The sequence below is a fragment of the Haliaeetus leucocephalus genome, unplaced genomic scaffold (genome assembly GCF_000737465.1).
Source record: "Haliaeetus leucocephalus isolate CR32 unplaced genomic scaffold, Haliaeetus_leucocephalus-4.0 Scaffold866, whole genome shotgun sequence".
NCBI classification, from domain to species: domain Eukaryota; kingdom Metazoa; phylum Chordata; class Aves; order Accipitriformes; family Accipitridae; genus Haliaeetus; species Haliaeetus leucocephalus.
Window position 1 is genome coordinate 1,652,155 of NW_010973302.1, and position 14,149 is coordinate 1,666,303.

A 14,149-nucleotide genomic window follows, 5' to 3' on the forward strand; every position below is an offset into this window, starting at 1 on the left:
GCTGGGGCTGGCTGGATACCCTGGGGGTATCACCCTGAGCATCACCACCCATAAGGGAGATGTGGGCATTGACCTGACCCACGACAGATGCTTTTATGGTCTTATTACCAACCTTGGAGACTGAGGGCAGCACCCGAGAGCGGTGAATCAGCCCCACAGAGTCAGCGGGGAGCAGACCCAGCAGGCTGGCAGCAGGCAGGACAGTTGCTCCTCTGCAGGAGTTGTCTCCTACCTCCAGTCTGGTTGGCAGAGACAGTCCCATTTCAGCATCATTTAAAATCTTGGCACGCTCCCATCGCTTCCCTGCCTTGGTACACGCTGCTAACTGAAAGCCTCGGGGTGGTGGTGCAGGGAGGATAAATACTCCCCGTCTAATTGCCTTTCCCCCACGTCTGAGTCTGCGGTGCAGCATGTAGACGGGTATCCACTCCCCTCCCTTCTCTTAGTGCCTGTTATCTCCTGGGGCCATGCTGTGTAATTTAGCAAAATATTCTAACGCAGTAATTAACGTCTAAACTTCAAGAGCCTTTTCACTGTCTCCTTCAGAGGAAGAGAGAGGAAAACCTTCCTGGCTGCAGTCAGATGAGCGAGGAGGGTGGTGCTGTTTGGAAAAGAAAATTGTATCTTTTAACGTGTTTTTTTAATTTTTTTTAATCACTCTCACTTTTTAAAAAGCATCAGCCTTCTGAGTCAGAAAAGGGTCTTTGTCAGTATAATGAGATGCTAGGATTTTTAAGATTATTCTCCTAGTTAGAGAATGAGACAGAATTCTTCCTTTATTGAATGAGCAAAGGCACCAAGGGGGCCAGATCCTGACCCCGCACCACCCTTCCACTCAGATAGCTCCATGAGGCCAGATCTGACTGGAGAGTAAGTCCTCTATGAAGAAGGGGACCTATTTCCTCATAAAAGTCCTCTTCTGCTCCCCCCATCTGGTTCTGCAAAAATCAGTGGTTTGGTCTTCAGTCCGGCGGGACTGGGATAAACTGGGAAGTGGTTTGTAGGGGGAAAGGATGGAAGAGGGATGAGGGATGCAGGCATGGGAGGGAAGGGATGCCAGGTAAGGAGGAAGAAAGAGGAGACTGGGGGTCCGGGACACGGGAAGGAAGGAGAAATGGGGAGAGCAAACAAGTGGGGAAATGTTGTGGGAATCCAGAAGAGAGGACTGAAGAGCTGGGAGAAAAGTGGGATTTAGAGCAAGCGGGGTACACTGATGCGTGGGGCGATGTGGACCTTCAGAGCCGTGGAAGGAGGTAGCGCGCAGGAGCAGGGATCTGCAAAGAGGAGGGACAGGCGTGTGTCTGTCTGTAGGACCACGCTTCCAGCAGGGATGGATGTCCCCATGCCTCCACGCCTGCTGTGCAATAAATAAATAAATAGCCATGTAAAAAGCTCCAGCTCATGCAGACCCCCTGTAGCTGCGCTGGCAAAAACCCTCCTGTGAATGCAGCTTGTATGGGGAAAAAAAAAATTCCCTTTAATTGGCATTGTTTCGGTTAAAGGGCAGAATTAAGGTGAAGGAGATCGGTTGTTATTTGGGAGTGGATGAGGACAGACCAAAATGAGAAGGGCTGGGCGATGCCTTTGAGCCCAGCTGCTCTGTTGAGTATTTTGTGTGGAGGAACATATATTCTTGGAAAGCTAGAGGACTCGTTTAGACCCAGCATTAAAACCTTAATGGCATATTTTAGATAGGGGAGGGGAAATGCCACCCTAATTTCTCTGGGACCCATGGAGAAGGCAGAGGAAGCAATTAGGGCAGATAAAGAAATGAAGCTAGATAGCATCTCACAGGATGGTCCCTCCTCCTCGCGTGGCTTTGTTTTTCTCCTTCACCCTCCGTACCAAGCATTGTTAGTTCCCAAAAACCCTTTCAATGGGATGTAAACACAACTATTTGCGTCTGCCGCCATGCGCTCTGTCCCTCTGCAGAGCCAGGAAAGCAGAGAGCGTCCGGCGAGCCAGGGTGGAGCCCGCTGCAATCAAGCGCGATGGTCTTGCCACTGTTTCTTTCCATGTTTTGTGTTTCCCCAGGACCCTTGGGATGAGATCACATCCTCTTCTCCCAGGGTTATTATGTCTTCGGCCGGGCAGGATGAAGCCAGCCGTCTGGGTGGCTCGGTCTCCCTGTGCGCGCAGACTGGGTGGCTCTGTCCGCCTGTCTCACCCACCTTTGGGTCCTGAAGGGCCACCTCCAGCCAGGAGACGTGTAACCACCAGGCTACTGTTGGACTGCAGTGTCTCGGTTGATGAGTGACCAGATTTTCTTCATCATTGTCTCCAGTAATTGCCTCGTAATGGTTTCCATCTTCGTAGGAATCCCTTCTGCTGTTCCAGATCGGGGGAGAGAGAGTCATGTTTCATGGTTTCCCTTGTCTACAGTGGAAAGGAGTAGGAGGAGTTTCCCACGACTGAGTACAGGGGTTTGTTCCTCTGGCCTTAATTCAATTTGCTGTTAAGTATCTCTCAGTTCCTCAGGAGCCTGACAAGGAGGATAACCAACATTCTGGTTTACTCGATGCAATAAACAAACTAATCTCTTCTTACCATCCTCCCAGGAAGTCCTGGTTGGGTAACAGGAGAACAGAAGTCTCCTCCTCGGCAGAGAGCAGCACGTCACTGTGAAAGGAGTAGCTGCCACCAAACAAACTCCTTCAAGTTGTCCAAAATACGTTAGGGAAAGTGCCTCCTATGGACACAGCCGTGCCAGTGCAAGCAGCTCCAGCCCAGAGCTCCTTCCCCCCTGTGCTATCTCCTCTGGGCAGCTGCTTGTGGGACCAGCAGTGACCCATGCTGGTGGCCTGTCCCTAATGGAGCAGCGTGAGCTGCTGTCAGCATGTTCTCACGCGGGCTGAGACCAGGCCACCCCAGTCAGGGAACTGGGAAGAGGGACCCCCTCCGTGAGATGCATGGGCTGGTGGCACCTTGTATATCTTCAGTGGGCTTGAAGACTTCACCAGATCCCCAAAGAGGCGTGAGCAGAAGGCCGTGCGGAGAGAAGGACCATTGCTAGTGGATGCAGCCTGACGCAGCCTGCCTCGCCAAGCTCAGCTGCATTTTCGGAGCCCGGCAAATAACGTTTTGGAGCACAGCAGAACCTGTGCCTTGTGCAGAGATCAGCACAGGCAGCTCTGTAAGGGAAAGGTTTTCCCTAAAACTTTGTGTTTTGGCAACCTTAGCATCAAATGGGTGAGCAGAGAAGATACCGCTTATGCCTTCTTATGGCCTTATGACACTTATGACTTCTAAAGGGTTTCTCTTTCCAAGTGCTCACTTGTTTCTTCTCTAGGGAAATATCTCACCTGACTTCCCTAGCTCCCAGGGTATGCCCACAGAGGGACTTGGTACCCCTTTAGAGAAGGTGGCACCTGGCACAGCTTGTTGGTGGGTGCAGGATCAGCCCAGCTGACCTTCTGATGTCCTGGGTCGAGAAGCTGATACTTCTAATGGGAGCAGATTGTAGAAATCCTGAAACTGGCCTTGCTGGTGGAGTGTTTTGTAATTACTCATCCCCCACGCCCTCATTTGTACTTTGCATTTTCCCCAGTCTTGGCTGTTTTCACAACCCCATGCTGTGTGACAATAAGAAAAGTGGAGTTGTAGCAATTGCTCGTAGCTCAGAGAAGTGCGTGACTCTCCCCATGCAGAGCAGCCGAGCAGTCCCATGGATCTTATCTCAGGCATCTTCCTTAAAGACTTGCGACAGTAGGTCGATAAGGGGCCGCTGGAAAAGCAGAAAATTGCTATTGATGTCTTTCTGCGGAGAGCCTGTGAAGTGCAGCAGAACTGGCTTGTGCTCCCAGGAGGACCCATCTAGCAGACTGCGAGGCTTCCAGGAGGTTTTGGGGGCAGGAGTTCCCCAACTGTGGTCCATTAGACCACCAAGAGTGCCTGCAGAGCTGTGTCAGCGGGGCAGCATACCCTGCGCCTTAACAGCACTCCCGGTTGTAGGGGATGATCATAGAACCATAGAATCATCGAATGGTTTGGGTTGGAAGGGACCTTTAAAGGTCATCTAGTCCAACCCCCCTGCAGTGAGCAGGGACTGAAAAGTCTGGCCCCATCTTTCTTATAAGCCCCCTTATAAAAGGAGGTCTCCATGACGATCCCAACGGCAGAGCTGGAACAGATCCATCTTGTTGAGGACAAAGTCCACCACAGCCTTTCCCAAGGGCTCCTCTGGTTAAAAACAGGACTGGGAAACACCATCTTTCCTGCACCCTTTCAAGTGCAGTACGTTCATTCTGCTTAAGCTCCAAGTGGCACAAGTAGCTGGTTCTTTCCTTCTCCCCAACCGAAATGTGTCTCCGTTCTCACCCGTTGCCTCGTTTTACACCAGTGAGCTGGTTGCTACACTAGGATGACGCATTTGCAACACGTTGGTTCCTCTGCGGTCGTGGTCCATGTTCCCCGGGGGGAATACCAGCAGGCACCTCCTCGTGACCCACGCGTTAGATGAAAAGCATACCTGTGGGCAGGGACCGCAGAGCGGTTGCGAGGCTGGAGCTTCACGCCCGAGGCTGTCTGGATGTCCATGTGTGTTGCCACCTGGATGGATGAACCCGAGATGCCCGTTGGGGCACCGGGGCAAGCGGCACATGGGCTGCGGTCAGTCCTGCTTTCGCTGGGTCTCAAAGATATCCCAACGTCTTCGTGGCTCTGGGTGGATATTTTCAAGCTTTCTGTGCTTTCACGCTGGAGTCATCACCAAAGCATCAGAAAACACTGCATGCTAAGAGGTAGTTTGTGGCAAACGTTGCTTATATGTCATTTTGCAAGCGATATCATACACAATAATTAGTACCGTGCCTCGCAGGAGAAATATCGTTGCAGCTGGAAAGGGTAATGTATGCACTGGGCTGCTCCCACTCCATCTCTCGGGGAGAATTGCTGAAGAACACAATTAAACCTGCGTGGTTTGGTGATAAGGGATGGTGGGGCAGGTTCTCCGGTCCTGCTCGTGGCGTGGGCACCCCTGAGAATACCAAGTAAGCACTTTAGCTTCTCAGCAGCCCAGATGATCTCAGAAAGCAGATAATAAACCCAAATATTTATGGATATATGAATCCCATCGGCTTAGCTCTCTGGTTTGCTCCTCATGGTCTGCACCGCATGCATGTGCATCCACTGCCGTTCAGGAGGACCAAGCTGGTTCTGTGATGAAGCACAGCTGCAATTTTGGGGCTTCTTTGCCCCATCAGCTGCTGTTGCATGCCCACCCCACGCTTACCTCTGCAAAGATGTAAAGAGCAGGTTTTGGAGCCACGGAGACCAGGGGAGACTGGTCCCAGTAGCGTGCCACAGAAACCAGTTGCGCTCAGGAGCCACCCTGCAAGGCACTGCAGCTCCCCCACTACACGCAGCACTTCCAGGAGCAGATCTTACAATTTATTTTGGGTTGCTTACAAAAATATTTAGCACCCAGAGCCGCCCCAGGCATGCTGGCCTCGCAGAGGACCTTGCCCAGTGCTCCATCTCTCAGCAGGACACAGAAATTTGGAAGAGGAGGAGCCCAATATCTTCCACCAGTCTGCAAAGCTGCTAGTCCAGCACCAGAAACAAAAGTGAGAAGCCTTTCGCAACCGAGGCTGGGTATTATATGACTGGCCGGGCAGATTCTGGCATGCAGCCTCCTCTCTTAGGAAATCAAGCAGACTCTTTGTCTGCTTTCCAGCAGGAACTGCTGCTTTCATTGCCCGGCTTCGCCCGATACGGGGGAAACCGGCTGGAGAGCAAAGGGAAGTTTTTCTCGCAGACAGCCCCAGCCTCCGGGGGATGATTACAGGTTAAACCGAGAAGCGTGTGAGTCTCAGCTCACCTGCCCTGTTGTCTGCTTCGTGCTCCTTTTTTTGACTCCCTCATCCATGTTCATCAGCTGGTTTGAACCGTGTGGGAACCCCGTGGAGAGGGATGGGATGGTGCCCATGGTTGGATTTGGGCAGATGCATGTGGCAGGGAGGAGCGGTTATAAATAGTTAAATAAATAATAATTTCAATGTGGGAGTGCTAATTTAATGGGTATAGCATGTGTACATTAAAATATTTTAAGTAAATATGAATGAGATTGCAAATGATGGATGCAATTGGTTGGGTTCAGGTTTATGGTCACACAAGTGCCGGTACTTCAGGGTTGCGATTTCCCTGGAGGTCTCGAAGCATTTGCACCATTTTTTCTTACAGTGCCGTCGAGGCCCACATGGGGGTCAGAGAGCTTTGGGAAAGGCTGTGCTCTTGCTGAAGCAACCACCCCGCTGCTTTGGGGTGCCTGGTGCTCGCATGGGGCGAAGCAGCCTTTGAGAAATACATGCAAGATGTCATCGGTGGGTGAGGACATCGATGGCAGGACCCCAGGCAGCACGGTCCTTGCGGTGCAACCCTTACTGTCTGCCTTCAGCAGCAGTTCAGTGCCCGTGCCAGGCTAGGGAGAGCAAACTGGGCTGCTTGATCTCCTCCTGTCCCAACATGCAGGGGTCAGCAGCAGAAAGCTGGTGCCTACACCCCGGGGAAGCTCCAGAGCCCTCCTCCAGCATCCTAGAAACATAGTTATGATCAGGAACATGCAGAGGAACAGTGACGTCTTTCTGATCCTCCTGCCTTCGGATCGTTGTGCTGATGCAGGTGGCTGACAACCGTCTGTGGGCATGGACTTGGACTCTGGTTCCCAGAGCACCAGCAAATCTGCTGCACAGGGTCATGCCTGGATTTGGTGGGCAGGTTGTGGACCTCCCCAGCCCACATATCACAGGCAGAGGTTGAACTGTGGCCCTTGGGACTGGTTATCTCTTGGTGCCTCGATGGAGCAGTGGAGCACACGGTGCCTGGATGGACGAGGTGGAGCACATGGTGCCTCGATGGAGCAGTGGAGCGTGTGGTGCTTGGATGGACGAGGTGGAGCGCGTGGTATCTCAGTGGATGAGGTGGAGCACGTGGTCCCTGGATGGATGAGGGGGAGAATATGGTCCCTCAGAGGACAAGGGGGAGCTCCTGAATTCTACTTGTTCAGCCAAGTCACGTCAGATGAGGTCCAGGAGGGCACTGTGAAGGCAGAGGGTGGCTGCGCAAGTCTGGGAGTAGGATATAGTCACGGTTTCATCATAGGTAGGTAAGACTATTCCTCATTAGCCAAATATCCAAGCATTGACAGTGACATACTCATCCTCACAACCACCTTTTGAGGTAGGGAAGCATGTCCCAACTCTGCAGGTGGGAAGATGGGGCAAGGAAAGCCCAAGTGAAGTTGCAGCCATTCCCTGACCACGTATCCCTGGCAGAGAGCAGGATCATCGAGGAGACCACACCAGAGGAAGGGCTGGAATTGGGCCACAATAGGTCCTTCCTGATCAATCCTAACTCCACTTTTCTTGCTTTAATTTTCACATTATGTTCTTCACTAAAGAATAGCAAAAATAGGAAAGGTGAATATACATTTAATTTGCAGCCCTGCTTCATGCCATGCTTACGAGCTAAATACCCCAGGAGTGAATTTCTGGACTACTGCCTGTTTATGTTTCCCCCTAATTGATATTTTTTTTCTTTGTTGTTGTTGGGTTTAAAATAATCTCATGGTTTTTTTGCAAAGAATCTGTGAACTGTTTGTGAGAACTTATCTCAGAGCATGCGGCTTGGGCTTAACTAACATTTTCCAAACAGCTCAGCAGAAAGATAAACTGGGGAGGGGGGGAACTGTTGCATATCTTCAAAACCCCGGCTCAACCTTTGGCTAATGCGAGATAAAAACCGATGGACCACATGCTCATTGAGATGCTGTAAACATCGTCTTCAAAGCAAACAAACTGCTGTCTACTGAAAACAGAAGAGGGTGAAGACAAAACTTGGAGAGCAATAATTCCTTGAATTACCCCTTTTTTTCCTAGCTATTTTCCAGCAGTTGTGGAGCTGGTAAACAAATAAGCATTTATTTGTAAAGGAAAGGAAACATGAAAAAATGAATGGGAAGGAGGGATGATAAGGCTGAGAATCAGAATTGTGATTTTAACTAAAGGATGGGACTTTGGAGCACATTTAGTTATGCTGGGCAATTTTTATATGGGCAGTTTTAATGAGTCCAACCACTTTTCCAACGTTTGCCTTTCCCTGCTGAATTTCAGATACTAATGAAGCCAGTTTTCCCAATTTTTCTGCTTTTTCTTAGTGTTCAGTGCATGCACTCAGCTCCCCACCGTGCACAGGGATTAGCTCGGGGCCAGCAGGGTTTGTTCAACCCAAGGTGCTGGAGTGGAAGTGGTCATAGCTTCAAGTATTGCCAGCATTTGTAATTTTATCAGCCACCTCATGGTACAGTGTTTTTCATAATGCTCCAGCTCACTTTGTTGGCTGATTGAGAATCTCAGTATTTTATCTACTTGAAAAACAGCTAGAACAACTGTGCTTTCTCTTGTGGTTTTAGCAAAATACCTGAAACAGCATCTTTGTGTGCGTGGCAAAGTCGGACTAAAGATGAAAACAAAGAAAAATGTGTATTTTTTATCTGGTTTCAAGGGTTCTTGCTTGTGGTTTCAAGGTCTATGGGGTGAGACGTGCTGAGCTCCTACACTTTGCCATTGCCAGGTAGAGCTGTTGACCCTCACTGCACGCCCTGAGTCTGAACCGAGAGGGGCAAGCATCTTCCTTCACCATCCCATGCCACGCACAGGAACATTTTGGATCTCTCTTGAAAGTTGCTTGTGCTTACAAGCTCATGTTTGTAATACAAAGTTCATGGAGAGCAGAGCAGGGTTGGAGTTGGTGCACCTAAGACACTGTAGTTTCGCTGCAACCCATTGCACTTGCACCACTGTATCATCAGTCTAGAAGGAGCCGTATTAATTACGGTGTATTGGATGTAACGCTCTCCCATCAGGTAATTTTGTGGCTGTTAGAAGTGTCCCCACGAGGACGGAGAGGTTTGGTGGTGGGTGGCTGCCTCTTGGGCAGAGCCCTTCCCTTCCAAACAGCCGCTCCCAGGGCCGTGCTGCTCAAATGTTGTCGTCTGATGGTTGTATTTAGTCGCTGTGTACGTGAAACGAGTGCATTTTCTCATTGCCTGCCGTGAGATAAAAAAAGCAATGTAACCTAAATAAAATCTATTTTGAAAGTTGTTAATCTAATTTCTCTATATTCTGCCCCGCTTGCTCTCTCTCAGCAGTGGATACGCTGGTGATACCCTTTACCCTGCATTTTATCACTGTTGATCTTAATTTTTTGTGTCGATAATCTCTTTCCTCCCCTCTTCCTGTCCTGGAAGTGGCAAAAGCCAAGCCGGACGAAGAGATGGAAGAAAGGTCGTAAGGGAGGAGGAGGAGGAGGTCATGCATTTCTCACTGCCTCTCTCTTCTCTCTTTTGCAGTTGTTGCAATCTCAGGATGTGAAGGAAGACGCTGTGCTTTGCTGCTCCATGGAGGTAGGGAAGCACCTGCACCACCCACCCTGGTTCTCATTGCTTTGCCCCTTCTGTCCTTGGCTATGCACGTGCCAAGCAACTATTAGATGTTTCCAAATCCAAACAGCCGTGTTGCCTCTTTGCATTATAGAACCATAGAATAGCGTGGGTTGGAAGGGAACTTTGAAGGTCATCTAGTCCAACCCCCTGCCATGAGCAGGGACATCTTCCACTAGATCAGGTTGCTCAGAGCCCCATCCAACCTGACCTGGAATGTTCCCAGGGATGGGGCATCCACCACCTCTCTGGGCAACCTCTCCCAGTGCCTCACCACCCTCATCGTAAAACATTTCTTCCTTCTATCTAGTCTGAATCTCCCCTCTTTTAGTTTGAAACCATTACCCCTTGTCCTATCACTACAGGGCCTACTAAAAACTCTGTCCCCATCTTTCTTCCAAGCCCCCTTTAAGCATTGAAAGGTGACAATAAGGTCTCCTCGGAGCCTTCTCTCCTCCAGGCTGAACAACCCCAACTCTCTCAGCCTGTCCTCATAGGAGAGGTGCTTCAGCCCCCTGATCATCTTCGTGTCCTCTTCTGGACCTGCTCCAACAGGTCCATGTCCTTCTCATGTTGGGGGCCTCAGAGCTGGACGCAGTACTGCAGGTGGGCTCTCACCAGAGCAGAATAAATAAAAGACATGACCATGAGATAAGAGATGGCCCTTGAGACTCTATCACTGGACTTTTGATGCATGTAAATGGATGCAAAAAGTTTGGTAGCTGGGCCCCATCACAAAATTATATCATCCTGGTTCCTTCAAATCTCACCCTGCATTTATTTTTTAAGCACAAAGACACCTGTATTGGAGCAAAAGCTGCCCTGTGGCTCACACAGAGAGGTTTGCTGTGCTCAGCAGCAGCTTTGCAGAGAAATGCTGGTACAAATATAGCAGAGTTTCATGAGTTTCGCTTTTGGGAAGTGATTGGCCTGTGGGGATGGATGCTTTCCTTGCAGAGAGCGGTTGAAATTGCAGCCTGAATGGTTGAAATTCAGCAAAGCAACAGGCAACCAAGGAGGAGTTTGACTTTTTAAGGTTAGGACTTTGGGAAGCTCTGCATTCAAGCCCCACGAGCCTTCCATGATGATGGACTCATTGCTGTCCTCTCCAAGCTTGGACCTTCTCCTCTGTGGGACCACCTAGGGCTTATGCTGCTCCATGGAGGCTCTCCAAGGAGTAATTGTTTTAAAAAACCCTTGGCTGTCCTCAGAGAAGCGGCACGACGGGTATAAATGCAGATCTCGGCAGGGCAGGATTTGTTATGCATACAGGAGGGCTCTGCTTATTCCGATTAATGACTGGGAGTCACTGACAGCTGTGAATCAGCGAGTAAATGAAGGGCCAGGTAGAAGGCAGGAATACCACATCACAGCCTGCACTTTGTTTTGACAATAGGATGATTTTTAGGTGGGATTTTTTTTTTTTTTTTTTTCCAAAGCAATCCAGCTTAGCCGCCTTTGAAGTCAGTGGGAGCTGAACCATTCGCTCCTCCAGCAGCCCGGCGTGGATGCTTTTGAAAACCTCGCCCTTCGTGTTCGGCTCTTGGAGCCTGCTGCCGGGTGGTTTTGATTTTCAAAAACCACGACGCCTTTAACCTTGCCTGTTCGCCCTGCTGCACCGAGCAGGGGAGAACTGGAGGGATGGAGGTTGTCTGTAAAAGCCGGCAAGCTGTTTTAATATCATAGAATGATAGAATCATAGAATATCTCAAGTTGGAAGGGACCCATAAGGATCAATATGCCATGGTTGACCCCTTCTTCTTCTGACAGCTGCAGAGCACCGGCCGGCTGCTGGAGGAGCAGCTGCCCGAGATGATGACGGAGCTGTTGGCGATAGCACGCGACAAGATGCTGTGTCCCTCCGAGTCCATGCTGACGCGGTCCCTGCTGCTGGAGGTCATCGAGCTGCACGCCAACAACTGGAACCCCCTGACGCCCACCATCACGCAGTACTACAACAAGACCATCCAAAAACTGACGGCTTGAGGGGCAGGGCAAGGTGGGGTGGGAAGGGACGAGAAGAAGACATGCACCTCGACGGGATCCAGCAAGAGCTTTTCCGATTTAAATCCCCCAGCAGACCAAACCCCAGCATGCTCGAGAATACGTTTGTGGGGTGGGGAGGGAGAAGCATGTTTCTTTTTCAGCTGCGTCGCCAAGTGCCACCCCTCTTCCCCGCCGTGGTTTTGTTTTAGGGGTTTCTTTTTCTGAACACATTGCTCAAGCAGCAGCAACGCATCCCGCCGGGTTATTGTTTGGCTTTCGAAAGAAGATGGAGAATTTGGAAAAAAAAAAAACAACAAAAAAACCCCCTGAATCCAAGTGGGGGCTAGTATTGTTTTCACGCCGTCCTCCTGCCTTGCCCCGGCCAACTGGCAGGAGACAGCAGGCAGCAGATGTCTCGGGAGGACAAAGCCAGACACACACTACACCAGACGCTCATAATTGATGGCTTTTGTCGAGCGGGGCTTGCGTTAGGTTCCCCCCCCCTTGTCTTTGACTTTCTGTGTGTCCCCCCTATTCGCCACCCCTTTGAAAGCAGATCGGAGAGCGGGATGACTTTCTTATTTGCACTGGGTTTTCTTTTTCTCGAGCGTTTGTATTTTCTTCTTATTTTATTGTATCGTTGAACGGACAATTGCGAGCAGCTCGGAGACGGGGAAAGCAACGCCTTCCCGCGAGCTGATTAATGGTTTACGTGAAGATGCTGAAGCAGAAGGAGTATTTTAAAGGAGTCCAAAAGCCACTGCAGAAGTAACGTAGCCACCATCGTCTTGCCAGTAAACTCCTCGATGGATTGAGAAACATGTCCTCTGAGCTGGGAGCTCTAAGAAACAGGGGATTCTGTGGCTCTTGCTGTTCAAGTCGCCGTTATCCCTCAGCCACTATAATCCATCTATCTTTTTTGTAATAATTTTTTTCGTTTCCATTGAAGGAGTGCTTTATTGTAATTACTGTCATGGTTGTAATTATACATTTAAATCCAGGCCTGTTATAGTCGGGCCTAATAATGTACAGGGCGAGGGAGAAATGAAGGTTTGATGTTCTTCTTTGGAGACTGGGAAAGAGAAGACAAGATGTGACTAGCAAAAAGGAGGAAAAAAGAAGAGGAAAAAAAATAGGAAAAGCCAAAAATAGAGGTTTTGAGCCTGGCTTCTAACTAGCTGAATTTGCTATCCAGTGTTTCTAGGTGTGCGGTGTGCAGGAGCGGCTCTGTCCCGTGGTCGGTGTAAGTGGCACCATGTCCTCAAGGGATGGGTGACGTGTTCAGTGGAGGAGAGTTTGCTCAGGGATCCCTGGGTTGCTCTGGGATCCCCAGGTTGCTCCATGCTGGAGCATCCCGAGGGAGAGAGCGGCTGCAGGGGGGGTGATGCCGAGATGCCGCATGGGCGAGGAAATGCCCGGAGCGTTAGGAGGCTGGCATGGAGGGACGCACCACACCATTGCATCGCTCCCTGAATCATGAACAAGACTTGGTGGTCTCCTTATATGCTTGCTAGCGATGCTTTTACCTGCTAAATCACTTCTGGTGCTTATTTTGGTGAAGCCTAATGGGGGCGCGAGCTGCCCCATCCCATCTGCACAGTGGAAAAGGAGCCAAGGAAGGCACGATGCCGGCAGCCCGTCCTGTTTTCATCCCATTTTTCAGTTTACTTTCCCAGTGACAAGAAGAGCATTTATGCCACAGTGCCGGCATGCACGGATCCCGGACCAGGCAAGCTGGGTCTCATCTCAGCAGTTCGAACCCATTTTTCCAAGCAAAATGTTGAATTTCTGGTGGCTTGTAGAGAAGAGAGATTTCACCCCAACCTCTTTGGATGTGCAGTATGTTCTCGGGTGCCTTATGAATGTGTTGGTCTGTCCGTGATGGGGAGGAAGCTTTCGCTGCAAAAATACAAAGGGCAGGAATTTTCAGCAGAAAATGCATTGCAGGAGACAAGAGTCCTGATGCTGCGGTTCAATATTATTTGAATTTTCTTCTGGTTGGCTGCTGATGCAGTTTCTAATCCGCACATGGAGCAAGAGGAGCAAGCTGGAAACAGGAGCTTCAATTTTCCTGTCTACCCAGAAAGCAGCAAAATTATTGCTGGATGCGCTGGACTTGTCTAGGAAAATTAATTTCTGCTTCGTGGATTGAAGCCTGGGAGCTTCACATGGTGACGGCGCCTTGCTTTGGGTCAGCTTTGTTAGTAGCAATGGGGTTTGATAGTATTAATGAGCAGCTGAACTTGATTAAGGCAGCAAAACCCATCAGTATTACAAGGCTCAGGGTTGCGCCCGTTGCTCTTGGCTTTTCCTGCTCCCTGATTTCTCAGGGAGCAGAGGGGAAGGGGATTTAACACCCATTGCAGCATGCCCAGGCACAGCATTAGTATTCTGGGAGAAGACCTGAAAATGAGTTTTGTCTTGATTTTTTTTTTTTAAAGAACAGAAAAGTCCTCTAACGGAGGCACAGCCTGATCGGTCAGGGTGCCAGGGATCCTGCCGGCAGCGATCCACACCACCGCTCCGGCCCCTGCAGCATCTCCTTTCCCTTTCCCCCAGAATTCACTCTCGGGTTGTAGTGAAAAAGAAAAAAAAAAAAAAAAGAAAAACCCAGAGAATTGGAGACATTGCTTCTAAAAACCTGAATTTTCACCCATCAGTGCATCAGGAGGCATTCAGAGGCGAAGTGTAAGCCACGTGGCAGTGTTTGTGCTTAAGCATTTCCCT

General features: G+C 49.9%; 1 protein-coding gene across 3 annotated transcripts in view; it reads left to right on the forward strand.

Moving 5' to 3' along the window:
• Positions 1 to 11,534, forward strand: part of CTIF (CBP80/20-dependent translation initiation factor) — a 110,622-nt gene extending 99,088 nt beyond the window's left edge. For all 3 annotated transcript variants that reach the window (XM_010582998.1, XM_010582999.1, XM_010583000.1), the window contains 2 exons: positions 9,347 to 9,400; positions 11,207 to 11,534. In XM_010582998.1, the coding sequence (XP_010581300.1) occupies positions 9,347 to 9,400; positions 11,207 to 11,422 (270 nt within the window). In that variant the 3' untranslated portion in view covers positions 11,423 to 11,534. The remainder of the gene's footprint in view (positions 1 to 9,346; positions 9,401 to 11,206) is intronic.
• Positions 11,535 to 14,149: the final 2,615 nt, after the last annotated feature.